The sequence below is a fragment of the Etheostoma cragini genome, chromosome 4, assembly GCF_013103735.1.
Source record: "Etheostoma cragini isolate CJK2018 chromosome 4, CSU_Ecrag_1.0, whole genome shotgun sequence".
NCBI classification, from domain to species: Eukaryota; Metazoa; Chordata; class Actinopteri; order Perciformes; family Percidae; genus Etheostoma; species Etheostoma cragini.
Genome location: NC_048410.1, coordinates 22484618 through 22501744, shown reverse-complemented (window position 1 = coordinate 22501744; position 17127 = coordinate 22484618). Strand labels below are relative to the sequence as shown.

The window sequence follows — 17127 nt, the reverse complement described above, 5'->3', positions numbered from 1 at the left end:
AATAGTCTATGTCCTTTGCGTTCCACTTCTGGGATTGTTGCGGTGCTGCAGGAGATTCATCTGGATGCACGTATTTTCCGTTTTCTAGTTGGAATTTTTAATTCTGTTGATTTATGAGGTTTATTGTTGGCTGCCCTTCGCATCTCTGCATGGTAAATTGAGAGTTTATCGCTCCAATTGGAGTTCTCTCTCACTTTTGCAGCCGCTCTGTGTGGAGTTTAGCTCCACCCATGATTGGTTAATAGAAATACCATTAAACCAGAGCATGTTCTCCTCCCATCCCCAAATGCTACGTGAGGTAGCCAGATTCTCCTTCAGCGCGCTTTGGAGGAAGGTCTGGAGAAACGAGACTAGCTTTCCACTAACTCTTGGGGGGAAATATCTGGCTCTTAGCTGCTAAATACTCCACTACGTTCACAAGCAAGTCAATAACTTTGTCTTTCTGCTGTTGGGGTGCGGAGCCGGCAAAACTCCAGATGGGAACAAAAAACCTGTCAAGTGCAACTAAACGTTTTCATTGGCTGTCTCTGTGTTTTTTTAAGCACAGCGCCTTGGCGAAACAAAAAGAAACTGCTTCGAGTTCTCTACCACATTTTGTGTCATTTAGGGTTGCCCCAGTTTCTCTGAAAAATGTGGGAGGGTTATATTATATATAAGGGTTATATTTGAACTATTTTCCTAAGCAGAGCTCCAAAATGACTTCAAATCACCTGGAATAATTAAAAACTAAACTTTAAAGTATTCAATATTTGCAACTAACTGCAATATAAAAGAAACAGGTTTTAAATCACGGTTTTATTTCTACAAGCAATGAAATGAAATAACAAAAGCAAAAATATAGTAACAAATATTTTCATATCAAACGCACTCTAAATGTGCTTGCTGAACAGTTTGTCAAAGCGAGACGAGATATTTCAAACTTCATACTTCAACACAGGAGAACATTTAATAAAAATAAAAAGGTCTTTAAAAACGGGGCTCTGAAATCAATTCTAATGGAGGTGAATAGTAATAAATGCCAAAATTCTGGCACAAGAAACAAAAGTAATTATACAAAAATGACATAATTACATCAGGTTTGAGGTTGAAGAGTTTGGACATTTGAAAATTTAAAAAGTCGAAAAATCCAAGTGTCCTCACTAGACAGTATCTGTTCATGGCAACAAAAAGCGCAGAAGATCCAGCCGGTCTTATCTGTCTGGTCGCATCATGCCCGGCCTGACTGGCATCATCATGGGTCGAGGATGACGCATCATGTGCGGGGGTCCTGGCATCATCTGCATGGGTCCTCCCATCGGCGGCCTCATGCCTCCTACATGGGACCGTGAAGGGATTCACAGCTTTAGGTATTGATTTATGACAGAAGCTTCATATAAAAAAGGAGTCACGTCCATGCATCTAAAACTTTGCATCTAAAACACAACTCATTTAGAATAACCTGGTCAAGATTGTACTCTTTAATAAATCACATGATAAATGGGCCACTGTGTTGTGGGAATATCTTCTTTTGGTTTTCTGATTCTGTGCAAACTCATAGCGTTAAAGCTTTAGTGCGTAGTTTCTGTCTCGCCCATGAGGAATTTTAAGTACTGACAACAAGACTGTTGGCGCATCCATATGATAAAAGTCTTTAGTAATCGCAATAATAAGCATATTATTTACCGGGTCCACCGGGCATCATTCCATGTGGTGGAGGCCCCATCATGGGCATCATAGGTGGACCACCCATAGGGGGGGTTGGTAGCATGCCTGGGCGAGGAGGACCACCTGTATCACAAACAGCAAAGGTTATCATACCGACAATACTATGCACATTTATTAGATCAGGTTCTCATCCATCATAGGGAATGACGTTATATTTTGACATCTTTACCTCTGAGTAAACTAACTAATTTGAGTTAATCAACTTACTGCAGAGTTGAAAGCCGATAGACTCACCTGGGGGAGGGCCACCAGGGAACGGTGTGGGAGGAATCTTTCCCTGTTGAAAGGCAGCCGCTGTTGGGAGAAAAGACCAAACATTAACACACACACACACGTTGTTGTGTTTGTAAAGAAGTTTAGTCCAGTTTCATACGGTACGTATGGAATGCAAACCACAAATTGCACCGCACTGGCTCTTTTTAGAATGTTTGCATCGCAAATTACACTACGTGGGCTAAATTGTATGCTGCTGTTTACTGCAACATTAGGTATTTGGGGTAGGGGTCTAAATAAAAAGTACAGACAAAACATCACTATCAATATAGCAGTCTACAAAACAAAAAGTCTACAAACAAAAACGGTCATTTTGCATTCTTTGCATCCTCAAAAGGATGTTTGGCCCGCCCGCTTTTGAAGTTGCAAAGGAGAATTTAGTGTGTAAAACAACATGTTCCTTCACGGTGGCCAATACTACACTCTAGCATCTCTGATGTGGATTAGTGGTTTGTAATCTTAGAGGGGGCCCAAGTAAGCTGGCGTACATAGAGCACTATTTAAGCAAAGAGCTTGGACAGCCCACACACATGCATAAGCAAGCTTTATGTGGGATTTGTAACATGCTTTACTCTTAAAACCTAGTTTATTATTATTATTTGTTTAATCTAAGCAGTAGTAAATATGGAAAAGAAACAACATGCAGTAGCCGTAACTATGTATGTGACCGGTAGACTGTACAATCAAATAAATCATCAGTAATACGAGTCAATAGAGGCCACCTTTGGGTTAGAGGACATCTAAACATGCTTTCAAACAACTTTTGAAAGAGTGGTAGCAAGAATTAAAAAGGCATTGCAGTTGCATAGTACTTCTAGGTTCCCTCAGCAACGTATTTCAGATAATTGAGCCAATAATTAGCTTACTTGTTTTATCGATGAGGCTCTGAGCCTGCTCCTCCATCCATTTCTGGTAGTAATCCTTCACATTTTCTTTGTGTTTTCGGCCACTGCAGTGGGTCTTCCTTACTGATGGCTGAAACAAAAAGAGGTTTGTAGAAGTTTACAAGAGCAAAATACAACCAAGATAGATTCTTGTCAGTAATTTTAATTGAATACACACACACACACACACACACACACACACACACACACACAAGTACAACTTACCGAATCATGTGTAAGGTAGGTATCACAGTAATCACAGTAAAACCTGTTGGGGCAAAAAAGTTTGACGTTAACACAAAAAGTCCAGAGCTGCAGACATAACTTATCCCCAAACTGTATTTGTATGTATGTATGTATGTATGTATGTATGTATGTACGTACGTACGTACAGTGGCTTGCATAAGTTTACACACACACACTAAAGTGGATTAAAAAAAAGAAGAAAAAATTACTTAATTAAAAAAATATCCAACCTTTGGAGGACACCAATTTTCTTTGTGAATGAACACTGCATTTAAAATAAATACATTTTCTTCCTAAAAATGCAGGGGCATAAGGTATGGTGAAGGGCATGTGATGATGGGGGGGGGGGGGGGTATTTCAATTCCAAAGACCAAGGGAACTTTATCAGGATACATAAAAATGCATACATATCCTGGATCCATGAAATAACTGGCCTTTAAAAAAAAAAAAAATCATCCTGTCTCTATGGGAATTTAACATAGGTTAAGATTGGTGTCCTTGAAAAAGGTTGGATTTTCCTGATTTCTTTTTTAAATTAAAAGACAGCAAGGTCAATTTTTGTATTCCCCTTTTAAATCCACTTTAGCTTGGGTTTGTAAACTTATGCAAGCCACTGTATATACAATCCCAATTGTCAATGAGCTGAACAACTGAATAGTCAAGAACTCATTCACACTGACACATTACATTTCATGTCATTTGGCAGACACTTTTATCCAAAGCGACTTTGATGTTGCTATATATTTGAGGTTGCACGCCTCTGGAGCGACTAGGGGTTAAGTGTCTTGCTCGAGGACACATTGTATTGCAGTAGGTTCTAAAAGATGACATCTAGAAATACTATTTTGTAAACCTGTTTGTTTGGTCCGTAAAGCTTTTTTTGCCATCATGTTAACATTACAAATGATTCCTTTACAAAAACGTCCTCCAGGAATAGGTTTCAGTTGTGGAGTCCTGTGGGAATTTTAGTATGCATATTGTACAGAAGTTGTCCTGCAAGGAAATTCAATATCCTGCACGAAATGTTGGGATGTTTAACACTTAAGTGTCCTGTTTAGCAGGACATCTTTACCTTACGCAAGTATGCGCTGCAGGAGAGCTTTAGATTTAAAATTATTTTATACATGTTCACCATATACCCAATATGGGTTTAAGTAACCATAAAAGTCATACAAATAAGAAAGAATAATGATTTTGTTTAGTAGCATGCTCTTAATTCTATCAACGTTCTAAGCTGGTAACATCGAGGTTGAATGAGTCCAGCAAATAGACACAGCCCAAACAAAGCTCACATCGTTCACTGGAAACAAACAGGTCTGTTTCATTACTTTTCTAAGCATATTTTACCTTCGTTCCTTATTTACTACTAAATACAAACAATAACTGCGTTCGTTGAAACGTGGAAATCATAGACTAAACGTAGAATACAATAAAATATATACTTAGGCATGTTCCCCGGCAATCTCCTTCGAGAGCGCGATTCCGGTGTTCCCAAAAAGAGTTCCTGCCAGATATAAGACCTAGCGACAGTTAGTTCCACTTGAAATTACGAGTTACCACCGCACGAAAAAATACCTATAAATAAAATACTGTAGGCTAATTAAAGGGTAACTACCGTTTTTCCAACCTGCACTCTATTTTCCTATGTTTTGTGTCTAAGTGACTGATGGGAATAACAGGCATTGGTCCATTATTAAAGCCTGACAAGCCAAACCCAAGAATTATAGTTGCTGCCGCTAGGATGCGTCTAGATTTCGAGCAATTAATGGGATATTTCACCGTTGAAAAGATGAATGTATCTTAAAAGTGGGTCACTTATGTCGTAGAAATGTGATTCTAGACAGAGAAAAGAGAAAAGAAAATGTGTTTTGGGGTCATGTGTCTGAAAGACACCAAATCCCAGAATGCACACCTTGCCTAGCGTTTACATAGACAGACAGTGGTGCATCCAACTCAACTCAAGTGTTTTATTGTCATTTCAACCATATGCAAAACAAAGTTTCACCGTGGTTCAATTGGTGTTACACATTTAATATATATAAAAACAACATGCGAAACAGGCAACATTTACTGCACATACTTTATAGGCTCCGTAAAGTTCAGCTAAGGCAATTGTAGCATTAGCTACAAGCTTCAATTTCAATTTGCGTGGGATGTAGAATGGTCAGAATTTAACGGTTACAAACTCCACCAGTGGTTAGAAGTAGCTAGATGTAAATATAAATGGTCTGTTTTTATATAGCGCTTTTTCTAGTCTTGATGACTACTCAAAGTGCTTTTACATTTTAAAGGAAGTATTCACCATTCACACACATTCAGACACTGTGGCCAAGGCTGCCGTACAAAGTGCCAACTGCTTTCAGATAAACACTCACACAAATTTACACTCTGATGGTGCAGCATCGGGGGCAACTTGTTGTGTGTGGATTATTCTGTAGCCTATGTAGTAAAGTTTCCTTCATATTCTCCGATCTGTACCTATGTATCCCAGTGGTACACATCTGCGGTAGTTTGAATGCTGAATTGAATCCCTTTGGGTAAAGAGTCCAACCCCCCTATGTGTGGTTGAAGACATGTGAAACAAGCTGGCTTGTAGTTTGGTACAAAATTCCTCAGATGACGCGAAATGTAGATTTTTGCGTCATCAGAGTTTTTTTTGAGACATAAAATACAGAGATCTCTTGTCTCGGGGGGACATGAGGAAGGGAAGCATGGTCATTGGAAAACACTACCGGGTTTCTACTGAAACAAAGCTAAACGCTAGTCGGTGAAGTATCCATTTAAGCAAGATCGCTGCGTCGGCATCTTCAAAACAAGCTACAAACAAGTTAACAGGGCAATTCTCCAGCTTGTATTTACCATCACAAAAGTGCTCGTTTTGGCACTGACAGGCTCAGATCGATATTCTGAGTGTCTGACAACAGTATGGAAAAGATCCCTTCAAAGATAGACCTTTAAAACCTCTTTGAGACCTTTCTGTTTAACGAGAAACAGCTCTGAAGTCGCTAGCGCAAAACCCATCCGACTCTATTTGAAAAAGTGTATACAGTCAACATATTTTCACATGTAAATTGGTAAATCATGAGTTTTTTTCAGCCAAAACTAAAGTTGTGATGGTTGGAAAAGTAGCAAGACGACCCAGAACAGTTTTATTTTGTTCCCTTTGACTTTGATTGCGTTAAATCCATTGCATTGATAGTCTGGTGTTATCATTTGTTTGCTTTGGGTGTACTGTGGAGTGGGTAAGACATTTTAGTGGCAGGCTATAGCCTCAACCATTGACTTGCGCTTGCCAATGTCAGCAAACTCTGCAACTAGAAGGACTGGATGAAACGTGTGGAAAACGGTCTCCACTGATAAATAACATACTAGTTAACTGGAGGAGAGGTCCTATGTCCAATATTCTGAACCACCCTTTTAACAATGTAACAAAGTCAAATACTATTGTTTCCATCAGTCACTTAAAGCAACACTATGTAACTTTTCCCGCTTCGGTCCCCCTTGGTTGGAAGCAGATTTGTCCCATTGTGTCTCATATGAACTACAGATCCGCTACCTGATCTGGCAAACTTGCCTAGTGTCGTCATAGCCAGTAGAGAGCCGCAAAGAACAAGTGCCGTTCACCCTGTTACGAGTTGATGAACCACCGATTTAGGAAACATTACAAAAAGTTCTCTAGTGTTGCTTTAAGCCACTTTCCAACCAGACGGATTGTTGCAGTTCCTAGAACGTAATGTTCCTAGAACCATTTTTAATAATTTGGGGAATGTTAAATTCCTCTGGCCACAGTTCCTGTAACTCTTTCAGCTCCTACTTCAGGGCAGGGTCTTTTCCCTTTCCTGCATAGTGGTGGTTAGATGGCTGTGTTATAATAACAAAAGGACAGTATCTATGGCCACTTGGTCAGAGTGAATGCAAATGGAAAAACTGGTTTGGGGGAGAGTAGTTAGTAGAACTGTTTAGAAGTGGACTGTTCCTATAACTACGCTCCTGTAACTACTTGCTCGGAAAGAGGCTTTAGATAAAAAAAACATAGAAAAATAGAGTCCAGGTTAAAAAAAAACGGTAGTTACCCTTTAATGATGCATTCAGAATCTTTCTCAAACTGCAAAGATGGACAAGAGCGAGTCATATGTTTGTGACAAGTAATGTTCCCACCTTTCATGCTGTGATAAGAAATTGTATGTGTTGCTAAAGTTTTTCAAAAAATGTAATTATAGTGGCTTTAACTGACTCCACACAGAGTGATAAAAGACACTTCTTGCTTTTGGAAACACTGGAACAAATGTCTGCATGTGTTTTAATCACTTTGATGTTGTGAAATTAAACATACATAATTTTTTTATTTTGTCTGTGTTGTTGTGTTCTACATATTTTTCTACTGTTATGGACCTGTGTGTCTTAAATAACGTCGAATTGAATTTTACATTTTTGTTGAGGTAATATTTCAATTTTATGAACATTTTATTGTCTGTTGCAGTACTTTGCTTTATTGTTTATTTCATGTTTCATATTTTTATGTATGCACCAATCACCAAGGTAAATCCATTTAAGTGTTATTTACTTGGCAAGAAATCCCATTCTGATTCTGACTGATAAACCAATGAAAAGGTGGCTGCAAATAGCAACAGATGACGTCGACGCCCATTACGTGATTGGTGAAGGTGACGCGCGGGCTGTTGCAACGTCAAACATCGTCCCCCTAGTTGTGCCATGCGCAGTGACGGTTGTTATTGTTGAGCTGGTTGTTATGGCTGGACAAGGCCTCGGACTAAACTGAAAGAGGTCCCCCCCCTCGCACCACCCCGTCTCCGTTACGGGACACCCGCCACCCTATGGAGGGCACGGACATGGACGTGGACGCGGAGCTCATGCAGAAGTTCAGCTGCATGGGCACCACGGACAAGGACGTCCTCATTTCGGAGTTTCAGAGGCTGCTGGGCTTTCAGCTCAACCCAGCCGGCTGCGCCTTCTTCCTGGACATGACCAACTGGTGAGTACGGGGATACGAGGGCCTGATCTCGGACAGCAACATGACGCTAACCTAGCAGCATAATTAGCTAGTTAGCTTACGTCAAAATGCTATAAAAATGGAGGTAGACACACACGGTGCTAACTTAATGTTGTTCAAACCCGAGAAGATCATTTCATCATTCCTTCACGGGAAACGGGCAGTTACGTTATAGCTAGTTAACTACCAACGATCGTTTCGGGGACAGACGGAAGTGAAACGGTAAAGTTTACCCCAACTGAAGAGTTATTATAAGGTGAAATAACTGGAAAAACAAAGAACAAGCTGACTGACCAACTGGCTAATTTAAAATCAGGGAACTCTCGGTGTACATTAGCAGCCATATTACATAATAGTGTCCAGAGCCAGTTAAATCGTGCTCTTCGGGAAGCTACAACTCGAGGCACAGCCAGCCACTTCACGTCTGATGACGTAACCAGTCGTGATCTGAACGTTTGGCAACAAGTGGTCATTGATCAATGGATACCAAGCTTTTAGTTAATCAGTGGCCGACGGGTTTGATCACGTCTTTTTTTGTTAAAAGGGAGGAATACTTTTAACACCTACCGAAGTCAAATTCCCTGTGTGTGTAAGTATACTTGGCCAATAAAACTGATTGTGATGTAGGTATTTTTTGCCAACATTAGCGTACAGATCAATGAACATAAAGAGAGAGTATTAGGGACAAATTACATACAACAATAATAAAACAGCAGGAATACATGTATACACAAATAAACTCCTATTCAGTCAGAGGATTTGGGGAGAAAAAGAAGTTCTAAAGTAGGGCTGGACACTTAATTAAAATTGAAATCTCCAAATCACAGGGGGCGTAATACTTGTTAAAGGCAAAAATATTTGTCAAACCATTCTGAATGAAGCTTTTGGGGCCGCAGAGATGTTTTACAAATTGTATCCAACAGACTAAAGGAAAAGAAAATCGTACAGATCCTTGCCAAAATCACACTATAATCATTTTAATCTCTTTCAATGTTAATAATTTTTCAGTGAAATGAGAAAAATGATCATTCCCTCCAATATCGTGAATCATATCTCAATTGCAATATTAGTCAAAATAATATCAATTAGATATTTTCCTCATATTGGGCAGTTCTATTCTAAAGTTTCCATATTTTTGTTGTTTATCAAACTGAGTGACTTTATCAAAGAATTCAGTTAAATGGGAAAAGGTTAAATAAAATAGAAATCATACAAATCGATAATAACTCTAACGTTAACAGAGTAGAGAGAGTTAGTGGGTTAAAATTTCAATAATATGATTTATAAATGTCAAGTACATGTGTTGTATTGTTTTGTTCAGGGTTTTTTTTGGAGTCAGGAAGTATGACATCATCATGTGACAGTTGTTGGGTATTTGTGATACTACTGAAACTAGTTTAATAGTGCTGTGACGGATTTATTTTAAATCAGAGCAGCAATGCATTAGCAATTTTCCTAGGAGTATTTTAGGAAAAATCATCGTGTCCTACTTGAGCACATCAATGCAGGTTTTTCCACACATTTTATATGTACACACCAGTTCAATAATCATGGTAAGTACCATTCAGCCTGTAGAAACAGTTGTACAGTATGTCTTCTGTGGCTCTGGGGGAACTTTGTCAAGTCTGAGAAAATAACCCCCAAGGATGTCCGTGATGTCATCAACCATAACTCAATTTGGGCTTGGAGATTACAAATGCATAACAGAATGTCTGCATTACAAACCAGAAGTGGGGAGTTTGTCAGACATTGGTGTTAACCAAGCTGGAAGGGTCCAATGAACGACGTTATTGAGTTGCTTTATGATTCAAGTTTTTTGCATCACCCGTACTATGTCACTATGTTTAAACCAAAACTCTTTTGCAACTTTCCAAAACATCCTATCCGGCAAGTATGCCAACTTTACACAATAATTGGCCAGATGTGAACATGCACCTCTCTCTCAAATACATTTTTTAATTTTCAGGATCGCCCCTAATTTTATGTGGATCAATTGCTCAATCACTTCAGCTTTAGTATAAAGCGCTTCACATTCAAATAAATGCGTAAATAAAAGAGAACAGAAATATTCAGTGCTTTTTAGATGTTTTGTATTAAAAGATACAAATTTATTCTAATTGAGCTATCTAATAATAGATGTGAATCCTGTTTTAGGATTGATTGTCTTTGTAATTGTCAGATTGGTGGACTGTCCCATTTAGTAATATAGTTTTCAGGCAGCAGATTAGGAAGACTGTCCGTCACCTAGACTTCTTGACTCAGCAAGTTTTTAGGTAAAAAAAAAAAAAAGTGTATATATATATATATATATATATATATATATATATATATATATATATATATATATTATTGTGTATTCTGGACAAGTATGCAAAAAAAATTAAAATTTTCTGTCAAAGAATACCTTGACTGTCTGATTTCTTGATGTCATTTTATATTCATAAAGTACATAATCTTGTGGCCACGGTCACATGTGGGATGGAGACCTCCGTTAATACCATGCCCTTCATCATGTGTTACAGGAACCTGCAGGCTGCTATTGGTGCATATTATGACTTTGAAAGTCCCAACGTCAACACGCCATCCATGTCCTTTGTCGAAGATGTGACAATTGGGGAAGGAGAGTCTGTTCCTCCAGATACACCGTTCACAAAGACCTGGAGAATACAAAACACAGGTGTGGAGCATGTCACTGTGTTCGCATGTTCATCTTGCACAGTATAAGTAAAGTTTACTAATCTGTTTGTACTATTCACCAGACCAAATGTCAGTGACATCATGGTTTTGAGTTGTGATTTGACTGCACTCACCTTTTGTGTACTACAGGTGCAGAGTCGTGGCCACCTGGGGTCTGTCTCAAATACATTGGCGGGGATCAGTTTGGGCATGTAAACACAGTTATGGTGAACTCACTAGACCCCCAGGAAATATCAGATGTGAGTGTGCAGATGCGAAGTCCCACAGCTCCAGGCATGTACCAGGGCCAGTGGAGGATGTGCACAGCCACCGGATTATTCTATGGAGGTACGACATGGATTTTAAGAAGTTTCTATTTCTACCGCTTGTATCTATTGAGACAACATATTGGGGCGGCAACTAACATTTATTTTATTTTTCCACTCATGTCAGCTTCTGTTACAATTTCATCAAATGTATTGGAAACCAAATCTTGAAATTGCTGGTTTTGTCTGACCAACCAAACCAAAACATTAACAATGAAACAAAGGGGAAATCAGCAAACTGGTTGTTTGGTTCAGTCGCACAGTCAGCTCATGTTTGTGATGCTTGTTTTCTCCACAGATGTAATCTGGGTAATTCTTAGTGTAGAAGTTGGAGGTCTCCTCGGCGTGACCCAGCAGCTGTCCTCCTTCGAGACAGAATTCAATACCCAACCCCAGCGCAATGTGCAGGGAGACTTCAACCCCTTTGCCTCGCCACAGAAGAACAAGCACGACGCCAGTGACAACAGCTTCGCAGATCCTGGCGGGGCGTGGGAACGCTCGCAAGAGCCAATCCAGCAAGATCAAAATGGACAGTCTCATAATGCTGTAAATAGGGCGTCGAATGGTCTCCAAACCAATCTTTCTGTGGTGACTTATGGTCAGGTATGTATGAATCAAATTTAGTGTTTTGCTACTACCACTTACAAACCTACATTCACTACATTCATGAGGTTAGCTCAATCAAGGAGCCTTTCTGATTTATTGTATGTGTGTGCATGTGCAGTTTTCATGAAACCTACATCATGTCAGTGGGACTTGCTTCTATCTGCAGTTTTTAGTTGCTCCCTGGTGTGGTAAGTTAAGTGCTTCTTTTATTGTTATAGTTATAGTTGTTGTTAAAACGATCCTGTTTAAAACGGTCTAAAATGAAAACCGCTAGAGCATTCATTCAGCAGCAGAAAGCACATGCTTCTGTCTTTTACGCCATTGTGTTGTACACGCGCGATGACGTCGTTACGTTACCTGACGTCCGATCCGGTACAGGCTGACAACTAGCTGTGGCGACAGAGTATCTCCCCGTAATGGCCGCGGGAGATCATTGTTAACATGATCGTATATAAAACGATGTAATATTAAAAACCATACCAGCTAGACCCTTAATTCTTTTTTCTTAGCAGAAAGCCAAGGCTTCGGTCTTTCCTATCATCATGCTGTAAGCTCGCGATGACGTCAGCACGTGCGTACAACGACACCATGTGATGTAAGGTGCAAAACTGCAGGCTAATCATCTCTAGTGTAGAGGAATCTATCCAAATGTCTTTACACTATGGTCATGAAAATGAGTATATCAGTATTGGTATACCGGTATGGGTATTGAAAAACTTTTTTCTCGTTTTTTTTTATGACAATTTCATTACTTTTCTTAATTATTATAATTTATTGACTTACATACCCCTTTATACCCCCCTTTCCACTGCATGTTATCTATTTGACTCGCCTCAAGTCTACTCACCTTTTTTGGTTTTCCATTATGAAAAAAAGCCCAGGTACAGCGAGCTGAGGCAATACCAAAAGCAGACTACTGATTGGTCAGAGAGAATCGTCATTAATCACTGCGTTATCATTGCTAGCAATGGACAGGGGGGGGTGTCCTGAACAAACCCACCGTGTTTAAATAGTTTAGCCAGCGGTGATTGTTGTTTTTTTTGCTGCCTCCAGCATCTTTTGAAACAAAATTTGTCTTCTGAAAAACAACAGACCTCCGACGTTCTGTGTGTGTCGCGTTAGTTTACGACGGTTACCTGCCACAACGACCAGCCACGGCTCGCCTCATGAGGACGGGCACCGCGGTCGAAGTGAGTCAAGGCGAGTCAAGCCGCTACCATTAATTAAAAACGCCATTAGGTTGTACGGATTTAAGGAATATGAAGCTTCTTAAGATACTCCAAGAAATGACATCACATAATCGCATCACAATTGACATAGGCAAACCTAACAATGTAGTCACTGGCAGAACATTTCTATTGCAGAGTTTAAAGGGTTGTTGGATTGATTTGATTGATGTGCACAGGTTTTCACAAACTCTATCTTTTCATGGACCAAAGTGTTTGTCAGGGAAAGTTCAAGATGGGGCCATTCATACATCCCAGTTTTTACAGCAGCTTGGTCATTAGCTGTTAAGACATCAGGTTCTGGACAGTTGGGGGTGTCTCAGAGTTGAAGTTGCGCCAATAAAAAGTTGTAATGAGGTTAAGCTGTAGGAGTAAAAACATTCAGGTGTGTGAGAATGGAACCGAAGAAAGGAAATAAATCAGCAGCTGAAGCCAAGAAGAAGCTTCCTGTGTGTCTGTGGCTGCAGGAGTACACTCTGTTCTTAGCTAACTATATGTTGTAAATGTTTAGGTCCACCGGCCAACGGTCAACTGTCCGCGGGTGGGAAGGGTGAGCACCCAGGCTGGGCCTAGTGTTCAGTGAACAGTACAATGCACCCCAATGCAATCAAATTTAGAATCATGTCCTAATGGGTTATGTTTCTAATATTATTCCCTCTTCCCCTTTTTAAAATGTTAACGTTTACTTTAACTGACCTACTTTTTGCTTCTTATTCAAGTAAATTTATTCATTTTATTTTGTATTTAATTTATTAATTCAGGACAATGCACATTGATGAACCGATACAGTAGGACACATAAATGTGCCAGATTGTAGCCCGAGGGTTAATTTCCATCTGCAGTACATTAGACCGGTTGGAGTTACAATGAAAAAGACAAAAGATAGTTTAGTATCATTTATCATATAGTAGTATAAATCATTTATATCATTTAGTAGTAACATTTAGTATATAAAACAAGAAGAAACCAAAACAAAGGAAAAAACAAACAAGAACAGTACAATTCATTAGTAGAAGCACAGAGTTCGAGGTGGTAACACGTTTGGTGAGCTCTAAGCCACAGCTTTACTTTACACTCAAGTAGTTTTGTAAGTATAAAAGTGAGGATAATTTCTTTAAAGTAGCTGTCATTTTGTACAGTCTTCTTGTACTCTTTCCACCTCTGCTGAGTTGTTATCCAGGGCCACCAAAAACAGTTCTATTTTTCCATCAACGTGTGTTATGTTCACACTACGAGCACCAAAAGCTACAAAACGGCCAAGCGCGGCCAGCTACACTGTCACACAGTCACTGTTGAAGTGTTCTTCAAGCGTTCATTTCGTTTCACATTTCGCTGATCTGTTGCATCCCCGTGTGCACTGCACTACACAGAAAGCTAGCATAGCAACAGCTAATTAGCTTAATAACACAGTAGCACAGCTAACCCCATGCGTTTTAAAACACATCAGGGGTTGGCACTAGGCCTGCACGATTCTGTGAAAAATATAAATCACGATTTGTTTTGTTTAGAATTGATATCACGATTCTATGCCACGATTTTCTTTTGTGACCGTGACAAAACAAAACAAATTGGCAGTACCAAACAGATTTTTATTTTTGGCACCTATAACACATGCCTGTAAACGTAGAGGCTTCAATGAAGGGAAAGGAGAGCATCGCAGCACTTTAAAACCTATGTTATACAGTCTGTGTTTAAAACTCACAGAAGAAAATAGCATTTCTTATGCAGTTGGCTCGTAAAATGAAATGAGAATCAAACTCATTTAGAAATTAAACCGTGAACAGGGTGAATTGAGATCGTGATTTTATAACGATTAATCTTGCAGGGCTAGCACTTCACGGGATCATTGGTGTGCTGTAAAAAGTTAAGGACATCTCAACATGGTGTCAGCTTGTAACTTCATGTCACCGACTTCCATTGAAAATGACTTGTATCCTGTTGCGTTGTTGTCATAGTGTGAACACAACATTCATTTTAGATGATAAACCTCGAAAACAGATGATCAAATTCCAGGGAGCCCCATCTGCACTATGAGATTAGTGTATATATAACCTCTTTATTAGTATAGCCTTTCCTTTGGCTCCACACTCAGGCCAAATTTAACATTCTTTGCCCTGCTGGTGGTCCTTTAGCAAAGGGTCTCATTCATCCTGTGTTCTGGCGTTTAATGATCATTACAGCTTTCCGAGGTGGCCACTGTCACTTTCAGTTTTGTAAAAATTGGTATCAAAGTCAAAGTCAAAGATGAACTTTGACTAAGGATGTGACGATGAAGTATTTTACTGCCCTCACATGAGTATCACTATTATTAGTTTGTGAATTGCTGACGCTGCAAAATCATTGTGACACGCGTCAGAAAAAATATCCATAGCATCTTTAAACCAAGTTTATGGTTTCCATTGAGGACATGTCCATCACTGCATCTACCTGTTAAGTGTAACTACTAAACTAAATCTCTCAGGACACATTACTGCATGTAGTAGTATCACCTCATGCCCATTGCTGAGCCTTTATTCACAGTTTCAGCTCACAGCCTTTCCTTGGTGGCTAAACTGGAGTATAGAGAACCACTTAGCTTTGTCATCCAGTGGCATTTAAATGAGACAATTATTCAAAAGGCCACTAACTGAGCTGCTTCCTAACAGGTAATGCAGGTTTTGCTACTGCCCTGAAGCTGGTGGTCACGGCAGTACGCAGCTCTTGCATGCACCACATACCACACTAGAGTTGTTCACATGTAGCTCCTGTTTCCATGTGTCTCCTTTCTTCTAATTACATAACTCTTGTGCTATCATCTTTATATACAGTATGTTCACTTTCATTCTGTATAAACTACTCTAATACCCTTTCTGTCATTTGTTCTAGGGTATTCATGGACCATATCCATTTGGACAGAGCTAGAATGACAAAGAACCCCCTCCCTCCCTCCTCACATCACACCGTGGTGGATGATGAGCTTAACACCCTGGGAGTCCTTAAATGCAGAGGAGAGGGAGCGGGGGGAGAACTGTTGTTTTATATTGACTCGTGACAACCTTCTCCTCAACCCTGTGGTCCTTTCCACAGTAACACAAACTACAGTGAGGGGATGGATTACATCCGCTACAGTGGAACGTCCCACCTGACATCAACACCCGGATTCGCATGTGTGAATGCTTCATTTAAGAGTGCTATAAAACCTTACAAATAGATACACACAAATATTTTTTATTCCCACTGTAAAACACGGCTAATTAAAGGGAAAATCAACCCTGAACAACCAACATACAATTTAGTATTCCCTTGGACAAATGGATACTTTGTTCCAGGGTTCCTACACAGGTCTTGACATTTTGGAAAAATTGCAGAGAATAGACCAACATTAATGTGATCATTGATAATTGTGAGGCCTTGAAAAGTGTCCAATCTGGTATTATTTCAAACAGCTTGTGAGCTGTTAAAAAAGTAAAGCGTGCTTGAAAATACTCTTGAGAAAATATAATGGTCATGTTTCAAGCATTTCTGTGGAAAATAGTTGGATTTATGCCCGAGAGAACTAAATGTTATTTGTTTTTGTATTACATTTAGTCAGAAGTTCCACTAACCATTTCCACTATTGTAGAGAAAATATGCACCATGCCTGTGTAGGAACCCTGTCTCTCCCAAAGATAAAATCCAGGGAACCACAACACTAATCTGTTCTGTCTGCAGGTTTCCCACTTACTTCAGATCGTGAGGGGTATGTGTGAGGGTTATGTGGGAAGTGTGTGTGTTTGTGTGTTGTAGGGTAATTTTTTTTTTTTTAAATAGATGCTGAAGCGCAAAAGTATGCAAGTGAGTTTACGCAAGTGAGGTGTTTAAAAAAAGCCATCTAAATCTATTTTGCTGTGTGTGTGTGTGTGTGTGTGTGTGTGTGTGTGTGTGTGTGTGTGTGTGTGTGTGTGTGTGTGTGTGTGTGTGTGTGTGTGTGTGTGTGTGTGTGTGTGTGTGTGTGTGTAAAGAAAGAAGAAGTGTAAGCAAGCATTTTAGATGTGCATGTATGTTATGGTTTCTCTTTGGATTTAACTGACATAAAAATGGTGTATACTACTTGGGCTAAGGATGATGTGTGTACTCCCATACAGATGGATATTACTGGCCGTGTACTTCTGAAGTATTGTTGAGTGAGTCGGCACGTTTGGATGAACTGACTCACT

General features: G+C 39.6%; 2 protein-coding genes across 2 annotated transcripts; one reads left to right on the top strand and one right to left on the bottom strand.

The window, feature by feature from the left end:
* Nucleotides 1-860: 860 nt before the first annotated feature.
* snrpc (small nuclear ribonucleoprotein polypeptide C) lies at nucleotides 861-4665 on the bottom strand. Its single transcript, XM_034870360.1, has 6 exons — nucleotides 4550-4665; nucleotides 3087-3129; nucleotides 2844-2952; nucleotides 1939-1998; nucleotides 1663-1767; nucleotides 861-1312 (listed from the first exon to the last, which is right to left on the bottom strand). The coding sequence occupies exons 1-6, from the start codon at nucleotides 4555-4557 to the stop codon at nucleotides 1191-1193; spliced, it is 447 nt and encodes a 148-aa protein (XP_034726251.1). The 5' UTR covers nucleotides 4558-4665; the 3' UTR covers nucleotides 861-1190.
* A 3135-nt stretch (nucleotides 4666-7800) lies between these two features.
* On the top strand, nucleotides 7801-16395 carry ilrun (inflammation and lipid regulator with UBA-like and NBR1-like domains). Its single transcript, XM_034869329.1, has 5 exons — nucleotides 7801-8100; nucleotides 10641-10795; nucleotides 10945-11142; nucleotides 11419-11723; nucleotides 15818-16395. Exons 1-5 carry the CDS (start codon nucleotides 7943-7945, stop codon nucleotides 15851-15853), a joined length of 852 nt encoding a protein of 283 aa, XP_034725220.1. The 5' UTR covers nucleotides 7801-7942; the 3' UTR covers nucleotides 15854-16395.
* Nucleotides 16396-17127: the final 732 nt, after the last annotated feature.